General features: G+C 40.2%; 1 protein-coding gene across 2 annotated transcripts in view; it reads left to right on the top strand.

The window, feature by feature from the left end:
* rhpn2 (rhophilin, Rho GTPase binding protein 2) overlaps positions 1-14,364 on the top strand; it is a 36,765-nt gene extending 22,401 nt beyond the window's left edge. Inside the window, exons 7-15 of one of the 2 annotated variants that reach the window (XM_088080892.1) lie at positions 669-835; positions 2,874-3,061; positions 3,253-3,409; positions 4,986-5,105; positions 6,346-6,540; positions 6,946-6,992; positions 8,939-9,085; positions 10,176-10,331; positions 12,067-14,364. In XM_088080892.1, the coding sequence (XP_087937018.1) occupies positions 669-835; positions 2,874-3,061; positions 3,253-3,409; positions 4,986-5,105; positions 6,346-6,540; positions 6,946-6,992; positions 8,939-9,085; positions 10,176-10,331; positions 12,067-12,333 (1,444 nt within the window). In that variant the 3' untranslated portion in view covers positions 12,334-14,364. Of the gene's footprint in view, positions 1-668; positions 836-2,873; positions 3,062-3,252; positions 3,410-4,985; positions 5,106-6,345; positions 6,541-6,945; positions 7,023-8,938; positions 9,086-10,175; positions 10,332-12,066 lie in introns of both variants that reach the window. The other variant, XM_042484238.2, reaches the window with a different exon arrangement.
* Positions 14,365-14,607: the final 243 nt, after the last annotated feature.

Genomic DNA, 14,607 nt, shown 5'->3' with positions numbered 1-14,607 from the left:
CGTGACCCACAGGAGAGATTTATTAAAAGGACTAGTTTGATCACAGCTTTTTGATTTGGTCTACCTGCATTTTACGCCTGTTAAAAGCAGAGAGCTGTAATCTGCACGAGAAGACAAAGTCAAAACACTTACTGTAGAATTCTCTTTAAAAATTTAAAAGTCAAAGTGGGTCTGAAAGAAGCAATTTCTGCTCATGTTATTGTTATCAGATAAGTCATTAATACTGAATCTTATCGGTGGAGTTTTCTGGGGCAATTAAATCAATTCACACTCATTTGGAGTGAATTTTATGACATTAGGCACTAAGTATATGAAAAGCATCTGACCCTCATCTGACCTCATGCTTAATGCACTTTATTCATTCATGCAGCAGAGGAGGAGAAGATTAGCGTAAACCGTCATAACCTTTAGTTGTGATGTCAAATGTTTTTTTACAACACATTGTGACAAACAGGCTTTTATTCTTGCTGTATTAACTTGCTTAATCCCTACCTACAGAGAGTATTTTTTTAAACTTGAAATGCCATATTCCTTACTACTAGCTGTATCTCTTAAATTGTTTCTTTTTTTTTGCTTTTAGTCAACATCATTTTATTTTTAAGGTACTCTGTGACTGTTTTGATTTGTGTTTTTTAAAAAAAGTGACAGCTTATGCCTCTTTCCTTCAGGTATGACTCCTTCACAGGAGTACCAGTATGCCAACAGAACCTGTCACTGGAGAAGGCCAGCATCCTCTTCAACATGGCCGCCCTCTATTCTCAGATCGGTACCCGAAGTAACAGACAGACGATAGCCGGCCTTGAAGAGGCCATCTCTTCCTTTCAGAAGGCGGCAGGTAGGAAGAGATGGGAGCCACAAAGTGGTTTAATACTTTGTCAGCACTCATCCACTCCACTGTCTCTATCTCCCCTCTCTTAAGCTCCCGTGTGTGTGTAACAGCAGCGGCTAAGCAGTGGCTGAGCCCCACTTGCTGCAAAACACCACACAAAAATTGCCAGGTGTAGTGGTTCACTCAAACTGAATATGCTGTTCCCCTTGCACACATTTCCTAATGACCTTGACATTAAATCGGCACACTGTTCAGAAAAAGCACACTGGTATGAACTCAGCCTTATTTTCAGAATTTGTGCCAGCCTCCACCCTCTGACTTCTGCTTCATGACGGAGAATGAACGCAGTTGATATTTCTTTGGCTCCTTGTCATGTGGCTGGGCTCCAGAGAAGCACCCATCACATGGACTGGTTTCCCAACCCTTTGAGGTTTCAGGAAGCTCAGACGAGTCTTGATAGAATTATGACTTGGCAGTATGAGCAGTATCGCAGTATAATTACAGCTGTGAGAAGGCCATAGCTCTGGTGATGTTGCTTTATTGGCTATAATTTGGGCTTGTACTAAGTAAAAACAATTATGTTGTTATGAGGAACATTGTCACCAGTGTACAGAGCCAGTAATAAACTGAGCTGGGAGGTGAGATGCAGGGATGCTCTCTGTAGATGGGCTGCTGCAGTGCTCTTTAGCCAGGGACATGGGGAGGTTCAGAGGGTGGGAGGAGCCAGCCAACAATGGCAGAACCTTAGAGGAAGACTGGCGAGGCAGCGCTCTGTTATTAAGTTGTCTACATCTCTCTGCTGCTAGGTTATTAATCTGTAAAATAAGAGGGAGGCGCTCTCAGTTGGAATGCAGATGGTCGTATTGCTTCCATTGAACATGAAAAACTAATTTAAGAAGGTTTGTGTCTTGGCGCAACTTTAAAGAAGCAAGCAGAGATTGATCTCAAGTGAGCACTGGATACTGTAGTAAAAGCAGCAAAACCAGGGAGAGGAACAAACTGGATCACCTCATTCTCCGTGTGGAACCCTTTAAAACATAGAGTGTCAGTAATTAGGGTTACTGTGCCAGCATGCTGAAGTCATTTCATCAAACCAGCAAACTAAGCCTCTCCAAAATGGACCATTTGATTTTTGCCCATGAGTGTTCACTGTTGCCAGGCCAACTATACAGTCAGGCTACTACCAGTAGTGCTAACTATTATTATCAAAGTAACTTGTTAAATGCTGTGAGGTCACATTTCATAATTCTGGACTAGACAGAGGACAGTCTCTCTGATAACCTCTCTCTTTTCCCCACTGATCTTCTGTCCACACATGAGACCAAAACCCAAAGTAGTATTCACTGTGTAGATATTATCTTGTCTATAGGACTTCACAGCCTTCCAGGTGACCTAAAGCATTTCGTGTTTTCTTGGAATAATTTGCGTCTGCTGGGCCTCTAAAAGTCTCAAAGTATCTTAAATTACACTTTTTAAATAAAGATTAGGCCTTAAAGGTCATTGAATAGTCTTAAAATTGAATTTGTGATGTCTTAATTGCAAATTTATTTTCTAATGTTACAAGTCTTTTTACTTTATACTTGCTCTTACATATTTAATTTAGTTTAGTTTAGTTTAGATTGGTTTAGTTTAGTTGCACTCAATTAAAAACTGTGTTTAAATCCAGAATTTAAAAAAAAATGTGTCAGGAGAGGTCAAAAAGCCAGAGGTTCATACAACTTGAAAACTAACAAAAACTAAGAAAAGACAAACAACAAACAAACAAAATGAACAAAAAACCCCAAATTAATATAAGCTGATGGCAAAACTAAGATTGACCTAATTTACTTTAATAACCATATTCCTATATAAAACCTCCCCTGCTCAGGACTACATATGTCTTGCTTTGCTAGAATAAGAAAAAGATGACTATTCAAAAATCAGTTGGAAATTTGATTAAAAATGATATGGAAAAGGTCTTAAAAAACATTGAATTGCAGTGTCTGATGACTATAGATACTCTGGTTTGATTTCAAGCTTTACCGAGCTCTTGTTTTCCCACCAGGTATCCTGAACCACCTGAAGGAAACGTTCACCCACACCCCCAGCTACGACATGAGCCCGGCCATGCTCAGTATGTTGATTCGGATGATGCTAGCTCAGGCTCAGGAGTGCCTGTTTGAGAAGACTGCGCTGCCTGGGATCCGAAACCAGTTCAGTCCCCTAATGAAAATGGCTCAAGAGGCTGCAAAGGTAAATAGCAGCAAAGACACACACATTTCTTACATCATTTAGGCAGAGTGTTGTTGCTTTAGCTGTTGACTCAGTGGAATATACTGTAGGTACAGTGAATGTAAAATAATAATGTCACCACTGTCAGATCCCTCACGTCCATCAGTGCTCTTAACGTCCTCTCAGTAACTCTATCCTCCTTTTCCTGGCAGGTCTCTGAAATCTACGACCATGTTCATCAGTCCATGATCCAGACACCAATCAAAGACAATGTCCCATTCTTCTGGTCCACCATGTCGCAAGTCAAAACCAACCACTACCGCTCCATGGCACACTACTTTGTAGCCTCAGCTCTCCTGGACCACCAGTGTAAGAAAAACTGAAAGATGATGATTGTTTTCAACAGATTTGTATGTAAAAGATGGTACAGGGAGGTGGATCTGAGTCCACAATTTATAGAGGGAAAAATGAAAAACTTAAGTGATTTGGGATTCAAGCTACGTTACATGAGCATGCACATTATTCCATTTTCTGCTTGTGAAAAGCAGTCCTGTCAGAGCAGGACTATTTTTGCATTTATTTGCATATAGTGTGCCCTGCATCAGGAACAGAGAGTGGCCTAGATGCTAAACAGAGACAGGTGTCCTCTTCACAGACATACTTTAACACACAGTCATTTAATAATCCTCTAATTAAGTGGCAATGTCAACACATATCAAGTATTGCCTCCTTCCCTTTGAACAACAGCACAGGTTGAGTTTACATCAACAGAGTTTTATCTACTCTATTCATGAGCAACCTCCACCCCCACTCTGTCTGCACAGCTACTGAACAAGTTTGTCAGATCTATCTGTCCTGTGGTATTACTTTGGCTTTTGGCTGCTCAGGTGTAAAACAACCCCTGGATTGTTGTTATAAGACTTAAGCTGCCTGGTTTATACACCCTGGAAAACCTGGTCGGTCTCTTAAAGCGCTGTTGGGCCTGCTGGGTTGCTCAGATGGCTGGACTGAACCACAGCAAGCCACAATGCTGTTACATAACAGCTATTTAGAGACACACACACACACACACACATACACACACACACACACACACACACACACTGGCACACACACATCCCATGGTAAAGAGAGGCTAAGTTTCCAGGAACTTGGTGGCAGCATGGACAGCGCGAGTGAGAATGAAGGAAAAAAGAGAGATGGTTGGAGCGAGTGAATGTGAGGTGATGGACTGTAGACTGCTGGAGGCTTACAGTTATGTAGCTTCTTACACTGCCTACATCATCAAGTGGCAAAGAGTGCCAGTTAGAGAGCCAGCGAATGAGTGAGAGAGGAAGGGAAGGATATTTAGTTGGAGAAGAAACCCCTAGTGGAGCGGATGCTAATTTTGTATCATACTTTTGTAGTTTTTGGCGGCTTGTTATTATTTTTGACACGGTAAAGACTTCACAACTAATAATATCGTTGAAAAAAAAAAGATTAATTTCAGCTCTGTACTGGGTTCATGATTCAAACTGCCCTACCGCTACACATTAACATTGTTGCAGTTTAACTGAAAACCAAGTTAAACAATATACAGCAGATTTTCTAGAGTTTGCAGTGGATGGTCATAGTCTTACCCAGCGCTATGAGCGAGACAGGACTGAATAGAGGAACGATGGAGCGAAGCAGCTTTGAGTTTGGCAGCTCATTAACGGATTCCTGTGTGAATGAGGAGAATAGAGCAATTACCCGCAGGACTGTAGAGAGAGCACTCAGCCCAGAGACAGGAGAGAATGAAGACTGCTGTAGTAAACAGATGAAGTGCAAACACAAAGCGATCTCGTCATCACATCATGTCATTCCAGAGTGTTTGCTATTTGTTTGAGTGTTGACCCAGATCTCAGTGGTGGACAACATTCAGTTTTCTGTTAATTTTAACACTGATTTTTGACTGTGTGTTCAGTGGGTCTCAGTGACGATGAAGACCAGCAGGAGAAGACCCTGTCTCAGGTCTATGACCGTCTTCCTGAGGGACGCTCTCCTCTCGACATCCTGAAAAAGAAAGAAGAACGTGAACGCATTGGTAAGCATATAAGCTGGGCACAGCAGAAGGCAAAGCAAGACAATAGAACACAGTAGAGTGCCAAAAACTAGGGATGCAACGATTTCAAAGTCCAGGGCTGATACTAATACTGATGTGGTTTTTATTTGTATTTGTTTAGGGGTCTTTTGATTGTTTTTGTTGCTCATCACCCTCTTCCTATGTTTTCAAAAGAAATCAAGCCATTTTTTTAGGTATCAAAGAGTCTTAAAGTAATTTAGTCCTTCATTACACTACCTTTGAATAAGCACAAATTCAATCAGACACATTTATGAAACAACCTTAAGTTTAACTTTCTTTCACATGAAAAGTAACCTTTTAAACAAAGCAAATATACCTGCCTCAAAAGCTTTTTTATTGTCGTTATCATAATTCCCTCTCAAATATCTATTTTATATTGTTCAAACAGCTATGTTTATTCAAGCTTTGCACCAAAAAATACATTTTACTAGATGACATTGAACATGATAACATTATAAGTTTCCTGCTAACACTGCTAATGCTAACTAGCTCTCCTCCTGCTTATTTCAACACTGATTCCATCATCGTCGGGCACAAACCTTGTATCGTATCTGTTTTCTGTATGTTTTCTTTTTTTTTTTGGTCTGAATTAATTTCATTGGTCCCCCTCTACATCCATCAGCGGGTTTTACCATTTCTCAACCAATTAAATGTATTTTAAAAAAACATGACTAAACCACTTATCTCCATTGGATCCTTTTAAAAACCCCTTTTTTCTCTAATTCCTGAAAAACAGCAGTTTTAGAGATAGGAGGTCTGCACCTGACAGCAGCGATTTATTGTTTACCTTTGAGCATTATCATGAAAAAAAAAGGCAACGTCCCCTAATATGCTGATAGTGAGTTTACTGGGTCTTCGAAGGCGTCCACCTTTTTTATCCCAAACACATTTGCAGTTGTCCTGGGGATGACGGGTGACATTAGTCTCAAGCCCTGCTTTTTAACCTGCACAAATATGATGTGACAACGAAAAAACATCGGCCACTGCCATCAGTGAATGTCATGTTATTTGCCAATAGGTTGATGGGAGTCTACAAGGTGAATATCGGCTCATACTGATATTTGGACTGCAAACTGGTGCATCCCTACTATTAACAGCAGACCTGACTCTCTTTTCATCTCTGTCCCTCTTCTTTCCTCTTTATTCTCTTATTCACCCCCCCGTCCATCTGTCCTGTGGTGATTCTCCATCTTCCTCCCAGGTAAAGCACACATTCGTCGAGCCATACTGGGTCACGAAGAGGCTCTAAGGATCTACAGTTTGTGCCACCACTTGAACAAGTTGGACGTCCTGCAGGACATTTTAAAAGCCAGTCACCAGCGGTCGCTCAACAAGTGCAGTGACAGTGAGGATGAGGAAGAGTTCACTGACTACATGGAGGCCCCAGACATCATCTGTGAGTCTCTGTTTTTAACAGAAGAAAAACAATTAGAGCAACTGTTTATTTGGAGTCTCTGAGACAACAGCTCTTCTCCTTGTGGTTGACATAGAAACTAATCTTAGTCACCTTAGTGTCACCACAACAAACAGTTCACGAAAGACACTAATGTCAAACAGCAGCAGTGTGTTCATTTGTGAGCTTTGTCTCTCAGGAAACGGTTCATAAAAAGGCTGCAGTGTTATTTGCCACTCCTGCTGCAATCAGATATGTGATAAGTGGCATTTCATTCCAGGTACAGCTGATGTAATGTTTACACTGCTAACTCCCTGCCCGTCTCCCTGCAAGGCATCAGTTGAAATGTGGTTGTGACAGTAAACACTGTCGAATAACAGCTTTGTTTGTCTCTCTTTCCCTCTTTAGCTAAAACAGAGCACAAAGCAGAGATGGAGGTTCCTACAGCCACAAAGGTGAAAGTCACAGACTTCTTCCAGAGGCTGGTATGTGGGTTACTAATATTTTTCCACTTACATTGCCCTTTTTCTGTACACACTGGTTGGTTTATTCATCAAGTGACATGAAATTGCTCTGGATTTGTGTTTCAGACGTGGGCAATTTACTTGTTTTTCAACACCCAGAGTGTATTTTTTGTTATTTCTGAATACAACCAGCCGAGGGTGAATCTCCTGGAGGCTTTGGCACATTTGACCAACATCCAGTCCAAAATCTTATCTTGTTTTCAAAGCCCTCTGGACTTCCATCCATAGCAACAAATGCAGAACTAACACTAACCACAGACAGAGGTGCTCTGACCCTGGTGTGAGCGTCATGGTGGTGACTGATGGGGGTGTGGGGTGAGGCACTGGCATCATCTGTCACTGGAACTGCAATCTTTTGGTCACTTACTCTGAAACATACATTCAGTTGCAAGTCTCTTTTTTCATCTAGCACAGTTTATAATTACTACAACAAAAAACAGGCTTCAATTTTAGGGTGACTAAGCAACGGCTCAGTAAGGAGGACAGGGGTCAGGGCAGACGATCCCAGACAGCAGGTGTCAGGAGTCTCTGTGAATCAGTACCAATGGTTTCTGTTGTGAAATCCAACCTAGCTCTTCATTAACAGCAACAAGACCCAAACCCCTCTGGATCCACAGATAGATAAAGAGAAGATAAATCTGTCACAGTCTCTTCATATAATCACTAGTTATAATAAACCATTTGAAACCTAAGCATATTGGCTGGATTTCTTTCAAAAAAATGGGAAGAGGGCAATGAGAAGCTTAACACAAAATGGCTCAAAAATTAGGAAGAAATTAGTCAAAAGTTACAAGAAAATGACCTGAAAATAAGAAAAATAAACATCATTAAAAAAACACAAACAAAAAAACAAAACTGAAGAAAATTAAAAGAAAGAGGTAAATATTAAAAATATTTTCTTTCTGTAACATAGTATTATGTTTTATGTTTCTCTGGACATTTTCCCTAATTTTTTGATAATATCTAATAATCTTCCCCTGCTAATTTTCTGGTCATTTTCTTGTCACTTTTTACTTTTAGTGAGCAGGGATGAGAGGTATTATCTTGGGGTTACATAGGATTGATTGTTGAGAAGAGATTTTCCCATCTGATAAGAAGTGTATTAATGGGACATTAATTAATTGGACAGGTTTTTCAGCATTTTAAAAAGCAGGACATGCTTTTGTTCTATAATAACAAATTTTTAAATGTTTAACAGAAAGTAACTGATGACAATTTTAATTGATTTAGTCATTTTAGTCATTTTACAATTAAAAAAAGCACTTTCTTAAATATGACTGCTTTCAAAGGAAGGTTTATTTATTATTTTACTGTCTTTGTGTCTGACAAAAAAGAAGCACTTCAGCCAAGTTTTTGGATTTTCTGTACTAAAATGTATTGAATAGAATGAATTGATAATCGCACACACACTTTGGTCATGCAGCTATAACTGTGCAGTGTGGTAGGTGCTGCATATCTGCAGGTCAACATTCAGGCAGGCATAACTGTTCAGTATGTTGAGAATGTTTTTCATATGAATCACTTTGTTTAAAGAGTACACAAAGGATTATGTGCCTTTTCAAAGGGAAACGTGACTGCCCTGGTGAGAGAGCAATTCTGAAAAAAAGGGGGCTGGTGTAACAGAGATTTATCATCGGCCACATGACTTTATGTACGACCTTAGTGTACACACAGTGTAGATACAAACAAATCATAGATGTGGACTTTGATTATGTTTAAAGAGCCTGTAAGAACACAAGAAAGGATTATTATACTGGATTTTTTTTCCAAGACTGTCACCAAAAACTTAAAATTCTTCAAAGTAGGATACTATGCGCTTAGGTCAAAAAAACCCGTAACCATACTGATTCTTGCATCGCCACACTGTCTCCACTCAGGGCCCTCTGACAGTCTTCTCAGCCAAGCAGCGGTGGACGGCCCCACGCACAATATGCCTTTGTACAGAAGACAGAGACCTGGGCTTCACCCTGAAGGGAGAAGCACCAGTCCAGGTGGTTTCGTTGGACCCCCTCTGCCCGGCTGCTGTGAGTTAACCTATATTCCTTACCTTTGGCAGAACATTGGAAGATAGCTAGATTTTGTTTTGCCTTAGAATAAACTGTGGTGACCAACTGGAGGTCATAGTTTACTCTTATCTTTATTAACTGATGGGTCACAGGTTGAGTCTGTAGTTTCACACTCAGGGCAGGGGAACGGTGTCCATCATCTGCAGGCTGTTAGCAATAATTCAACAAGGTATGTTATTTTAGAGCACACAAGATATTTCCGGGCCCATGTTCTGTTAAACTTTAACAAAACCCAGATGCATAGGTTTCTTAATATTAACTCCCTGACACATTATTAACTAGCTGGAGGTAACTCTGTCTATAGTGGAAGGACTAACAGTTTGAAACTTCATGCATGCTTGCACCCTGAATATCAAATAAGTTCCAATGACATACTCTGATTTACTCAGAGAACCATTGATTACATAAAGTAATTCTCGGAAACCTAACAAGGATTCAGCCTCAAAGAATGTTTTGGAGGCGCTCCCGCCCCCTCTGCAGCCGCTCTGGCTACTAATTTAATTAAGAATCAGAGTGTATTTACTCTCTGCAGTGCTTTGCAGTCTGACAGCTCATTAAGAGGTGCTGACAAAGAGCAGACTCTTATTAGGGCCTGCAGGCTATGCAGAGAAACAGATTAGTAGTATTACATAAGCCTAACTAGGCCAAACTCCTTATAACTTTTAATACTGCATTCAACAGAATTTCTTTTGGGGCTGCCTGATTCTCAGATGTTGTTGGCCTGCCTCTGGCGAGCACAGATCAAGTTATCAGACAGGAATAGCCGAGCTCATGTAGATAAGACAGATTTCCCACAGTGATGAAGTAATGTGCCCTGGTACACACACACAGTCCACCAAATGTTTGGCCTTTGTTTGGGACTAAACCTCAGTGTTTTCTCTGCTGATCCCAGCTGCCTCCAGGGTGTTGAAGTAAAGTAGGTGAACCTGACTCGGTTGCCTTTTTTCAACAAACCTCCAGCTGTAAATATTTACTCTGTCTGCTGCAGCGTGGGGACATTTCACTGGCCCTCCTCCCTGACTCCTGCTCTTCTTTGTGTCTTTTCCAGGCTGATGGTCTGAAAGAGGGCGACTACATTGTTGCAGTGGGCGGCACAGATTGCAAATGGTTGGGTGTGAGTGATGTGATGCGGCTCCTGAAGGATGTCAGTGAGGAGGGGATCGAAATCCAGGTGATCAGCGTCATGGACAGCAACCCTTCAATGGTATGACATGCCTTCTAGTCTTCCTATTGGCTGAGAAAAAAGTTATCTATCTGGTTTCCTCGACTGACAGCAAAATTGTTCGTTTAAATTACTGAACTACGCGGTTAGAGTTTCAGATTTCTCCTTTGAGGTAGTGTTTCCTGCCAAGGTAAGTTGTCTAAACAGTTTCCCATGAGAAATCTTTGGATATGATATAGTGTGTAAAACAGATTCCAGCTCTTTACATTTTTAAATAATTTGACCAGAGAGTAAGATGGAAAATTTACAGAAGAAAAGTTTTTATTTAGTTGGATTGTGGAGGAAATGGTTAATGAGCCAGTAGCTTGATTATCAGGACAAAGAGCTAAATGCATTTATTTTTAGGCTTATTCTCAGTGGAACATGCACAGGGTGGACAGAAAGAGCAATGTCTAGCAAAATGCAATCCAATTTTTGTTAGAAAATGACAGAGAAAATTATTTAATGGTACCATACTATGCAAATTTTCAGGTTTTACTTGTATTTGGGGTTTCTACTAGAACATGTCAACATGCTTTGATTTTCAGAAAAAAGAAAACAAAAACATGTTTTTTTTCATACTGTCTGCCTGATGATACCTGTATCCACCCTTTGTTGAAAACGCTCAGTTTTAGTGCCTGTCTCTTAAATGCCTCCTCCCGAAAAAGCCCAGTCTGCTCTGATTGGTCAATGTTTCCGGGTCTTACACATTTGTGTTCTTGGTATCTTTGCAGTGTCATTGCAGAGGGGAATGACTTTAACAGCACTGTAGCAGCAGTTTCTACCTTTATATAGTACAGTTGTGACGTCACAACTTCACAGAAGTCCTGATGGCTCATTTCAAGACACAGTTTTACTATAATAATAGTAAAAAGATATGTAAATATGTCTCTTACATCATGCAACCTTTAATTCTTCAGGTTTTTAAGGAGTTGATAAAACTGCTTCTGTTATTTTTCTTCCTACCTATGCATGTTTCATATTAGGCACAGCTGCTTCACAATAGTCTGTTAATGATTCTGGGTACATATTGACCTAATGGACTTAAAACAGTGAGAAAATGTCTAAGTTAAATTGCTCACTTATTGACCTAATATATTGACTGAGACTGTATGTCATCCAGAGTGACTCTTTGATTAAAGCTACAGTTGGTAATGTTTATAAAAATTACTATTTGGAAATGTCACTACATAGTGACAGTAGTACATGAGACAGATCTATGGAAAAATGTTCCTCCTTCTCATAGTGTCTGGTTTGTGGCTGAACGAAAACAACCAATCTGAGCTGAGGAGTCTCTAACACAGCTATCAAACATGTCAATCTGCTGATGAACTGCAGTCATACAAGGCAGTGCTGATTAATAATGAATCAAGAGTCTTTTACTGCATTGCATATTTATTGCATGAAATGTTTTAAGAAATATTATAGTGTATTATTATGTAAGTTTTGTTCCGGCTGGTGGGTGGTGCTTTGGTTCAGCTTGACTGTTTTCAACATGGCAGCTGGGTCACAAATGTTCTCCTTTTACAGCTTAACAGTACACTAAAATGTTTTTCTAAAAATATAAAAAGAAATAGGCAAAGCATCTTTTATCTGTCTCATGTACTGTACATGTCAAGATATCTTGACAGTTTTAGCGAATATGACAAAAACATATTTTTGTAAAACTTCGCTGCAGCTTTAAACAAACAATGACTATCACTTTCCACTAACTGTCACCGTCCATCTCCCTGTCCAGCCTACCAAGAGTGCCACCTTCTGCGGAAACCTGCCTAAGACCTACTCCATGATCTGTCTGGCCTATGACGACGAAGACAAGAACTCAAAGTCCCGCAAAGTAACCAAGAAGCCATCCTTCCTAAGCTGGGGTCTGAAGAACCGCCTGAAAAGCGCCAGCACCCTCAGCCTTCCCACAGCCGACAACTCGGGCGCTCTCCCCTGGAATAAACCTTGTCCCACCTTCCCCAGCTCCAGCTCCTACAACAACGACAGTGCCCTCTACTGAGCCAGCTGCAGACTCTTTACTGTCTACAAAGTGTGCATATCAGGCCTAGTATGGCTGTACTGTGTTGTACCCATACTGGACCTGCTATAACTATGGTACAGTACCAGCCCTTTGGTGTTTCCACTGGAATACTGAGAAGTAGTGCATTAAGCTTGTTTGTCACCATTACGATGACATTCCTGCCAGCTACCTTGTAAAGTGGCTGTGCCAAAAACTGTACATACATGGGTGCCTTTGTTGGTACAAGGGCGCCTTTCCAGCACAGCTCAGTACCTGAAGTAAACTGCGCTGCTCATTAGACATAATGGGAAATCATTCTGTACCATGCCAGTATGCGTACAGCACAGTACAACTGCACAGTGGGAAAAACAAGTTATCATTCCAGTCTCTCTCTCTCTCTCTCTCTCTCTCTCTCTCTCTATATATATATATATATATATATATATATATATATATATATTTATTTATACTCAGCACTGAGACAGGCCTCAAAGCTTAACTGTCATCTCAGTATGTTTTGTTGATGAAAACTCTCCAGACAGAATTGAAGGAACAAACACACCCAGAGCCAGTTTCTACTTGACTGCAAAGGGGTAATTTGATTGTGGTTCAAACAGTCCCTTGTTAGTTCCATTGTGTACTGATGTAGCTGTGCACTGTGCAATTAAGTTTCCTGTGCGTCCTCAATATCTGTTTCATACTGTAAATGCTAAGGAGTAGGTCATGTTGCAATCAGTGGATCAGTTTTGGGGTTTGAATACATTTTCTAAACAGATATGTAGAAGTTATAAACCTTGTTGCAGTATGTTAAACAGTGATTGAGGGAAAAACAAATTGTGCTGTGCAGTTGTTTTTTGGGGAGAGTTAATGAATGCAATGTTTTATAAGCTGCTAAAAAAAGCACATATATACCTTTGTCGTGTATTATTGTCACTTTTGTATTTGTGAGACAGCCTTTGAGGATTCTTGTGTCTGCTGAGTGTCTTGCCTGGGACACAGTGTAAATGGAAATATTGGTATTTGTACCAGTTATGCCACAGACCAAAATGCCTCCGTGTCCCTAATATGCCAGGATGACCTCATCCTGACTCATCGTACCCAGTTCTGGCCCTCTTGTATCAGTTTGTCCATTTGTAAAAAAGAGCTGTGTGTCTCTCTGTTAATGTGAATCTTGATGTAGTTAAAAGGTTACTTTGCCTCCAGAAGGGAAGAATGTGGGCAGACCGATGACGTTCCTGCACCGTACCCGGACAGCCGGTCACCCAGCAGTGACTTCGATCAAAGCCCGCAGTCAGGTTTCTACTATTCATCTAAATCCTTGTCACAGCCCATATTTTACTGACACTCTGCAGTGTTGGACTATCTCTTTATCTACAAAGTAGATTCTTATACACATTTGATAATCAAATTATTTATGTAATAAAAAAAATGCACACAAAAAAATTATATATATACCTGTATGTTGTAGGTTTCAGAACTAGTTTGTGAATGGTCAGGTTGTGAATTTTTGCACGCTGGATTTCTCGGTTGGTTTCTTGGAGGAATGTATTTTACTAGCCTTGCTTAATCCTTTGGTGAACTCATATACTGGTACATTTTGTCTTTGTAAAGATGTTCTTAAAATGTTTTTAAACCGTAACACTGAGAAGATGTAACACTCTTTACTGTCTCTGTTTACCTAATGTGGTGTCTTAAGTGCCATTTATGCTTAGTCACAAAGAAAATTGTTATAAGAAGTATAAAAAAAGAGTATAAAGTATAACATGAATTTGCAGTTATTGATTACAAAGTGCATACAGAGGGTGTTGTAGACTTAACAGATCTATCCATGCATTTCAGCATGCATAGTGATCTTAATGCCTTGGTCTATATGCAGAGGGTTATTTTACCTGTTTGTCTGAAGGTTTCAGGTTGCCTTTGCTTCTTTCTTTGTACTTTGTACTGCATAGCAACTCTGGTGTGAATGTTTTCTCTGTAAGTCTTTGTGTCGTATGTATAAACTCAGATTTCAATAAAAGGGGACAAAACTAATTTTCTTGGATTTTTCTTTTTTCAACAGTTATATATTTGATTTTGCATATCTGAGTGATTGAAACTACCAAGCAGGTTGGGAATGAGTGGAATGAGGTTTGAGCGCAGCCAACACACAAAGTCAACACTCATGGGTTTGGAGCTCTCAAGAGTCTGTCCTGGGATCACATGACATCCTAATCTGCCATCACGGAAACACAAGAGAAACAACATTTGATGAAGTTTTACCCATCAAGCCACTCT

Source organism: Plectropomus leopardus, chromosome 1, assembly GCF_026936395.1.
Source record: "Plectropomus leopardus strain MGB_pleo_1.0 chromosome 1, ASM2693639v1, whole genome shotgun sequence".
Taxonomy (NCBI): Eukaryota; Metazoa; Chordata; class Actinopteri; order Perciformes; family Serranidae; genus Plectropomus; species Plectropomus leopardus.
Note: the sequence above shows the minus strand (reverse complement) of the source record. Positions and strands in the feature narration are given on the sequence as shown.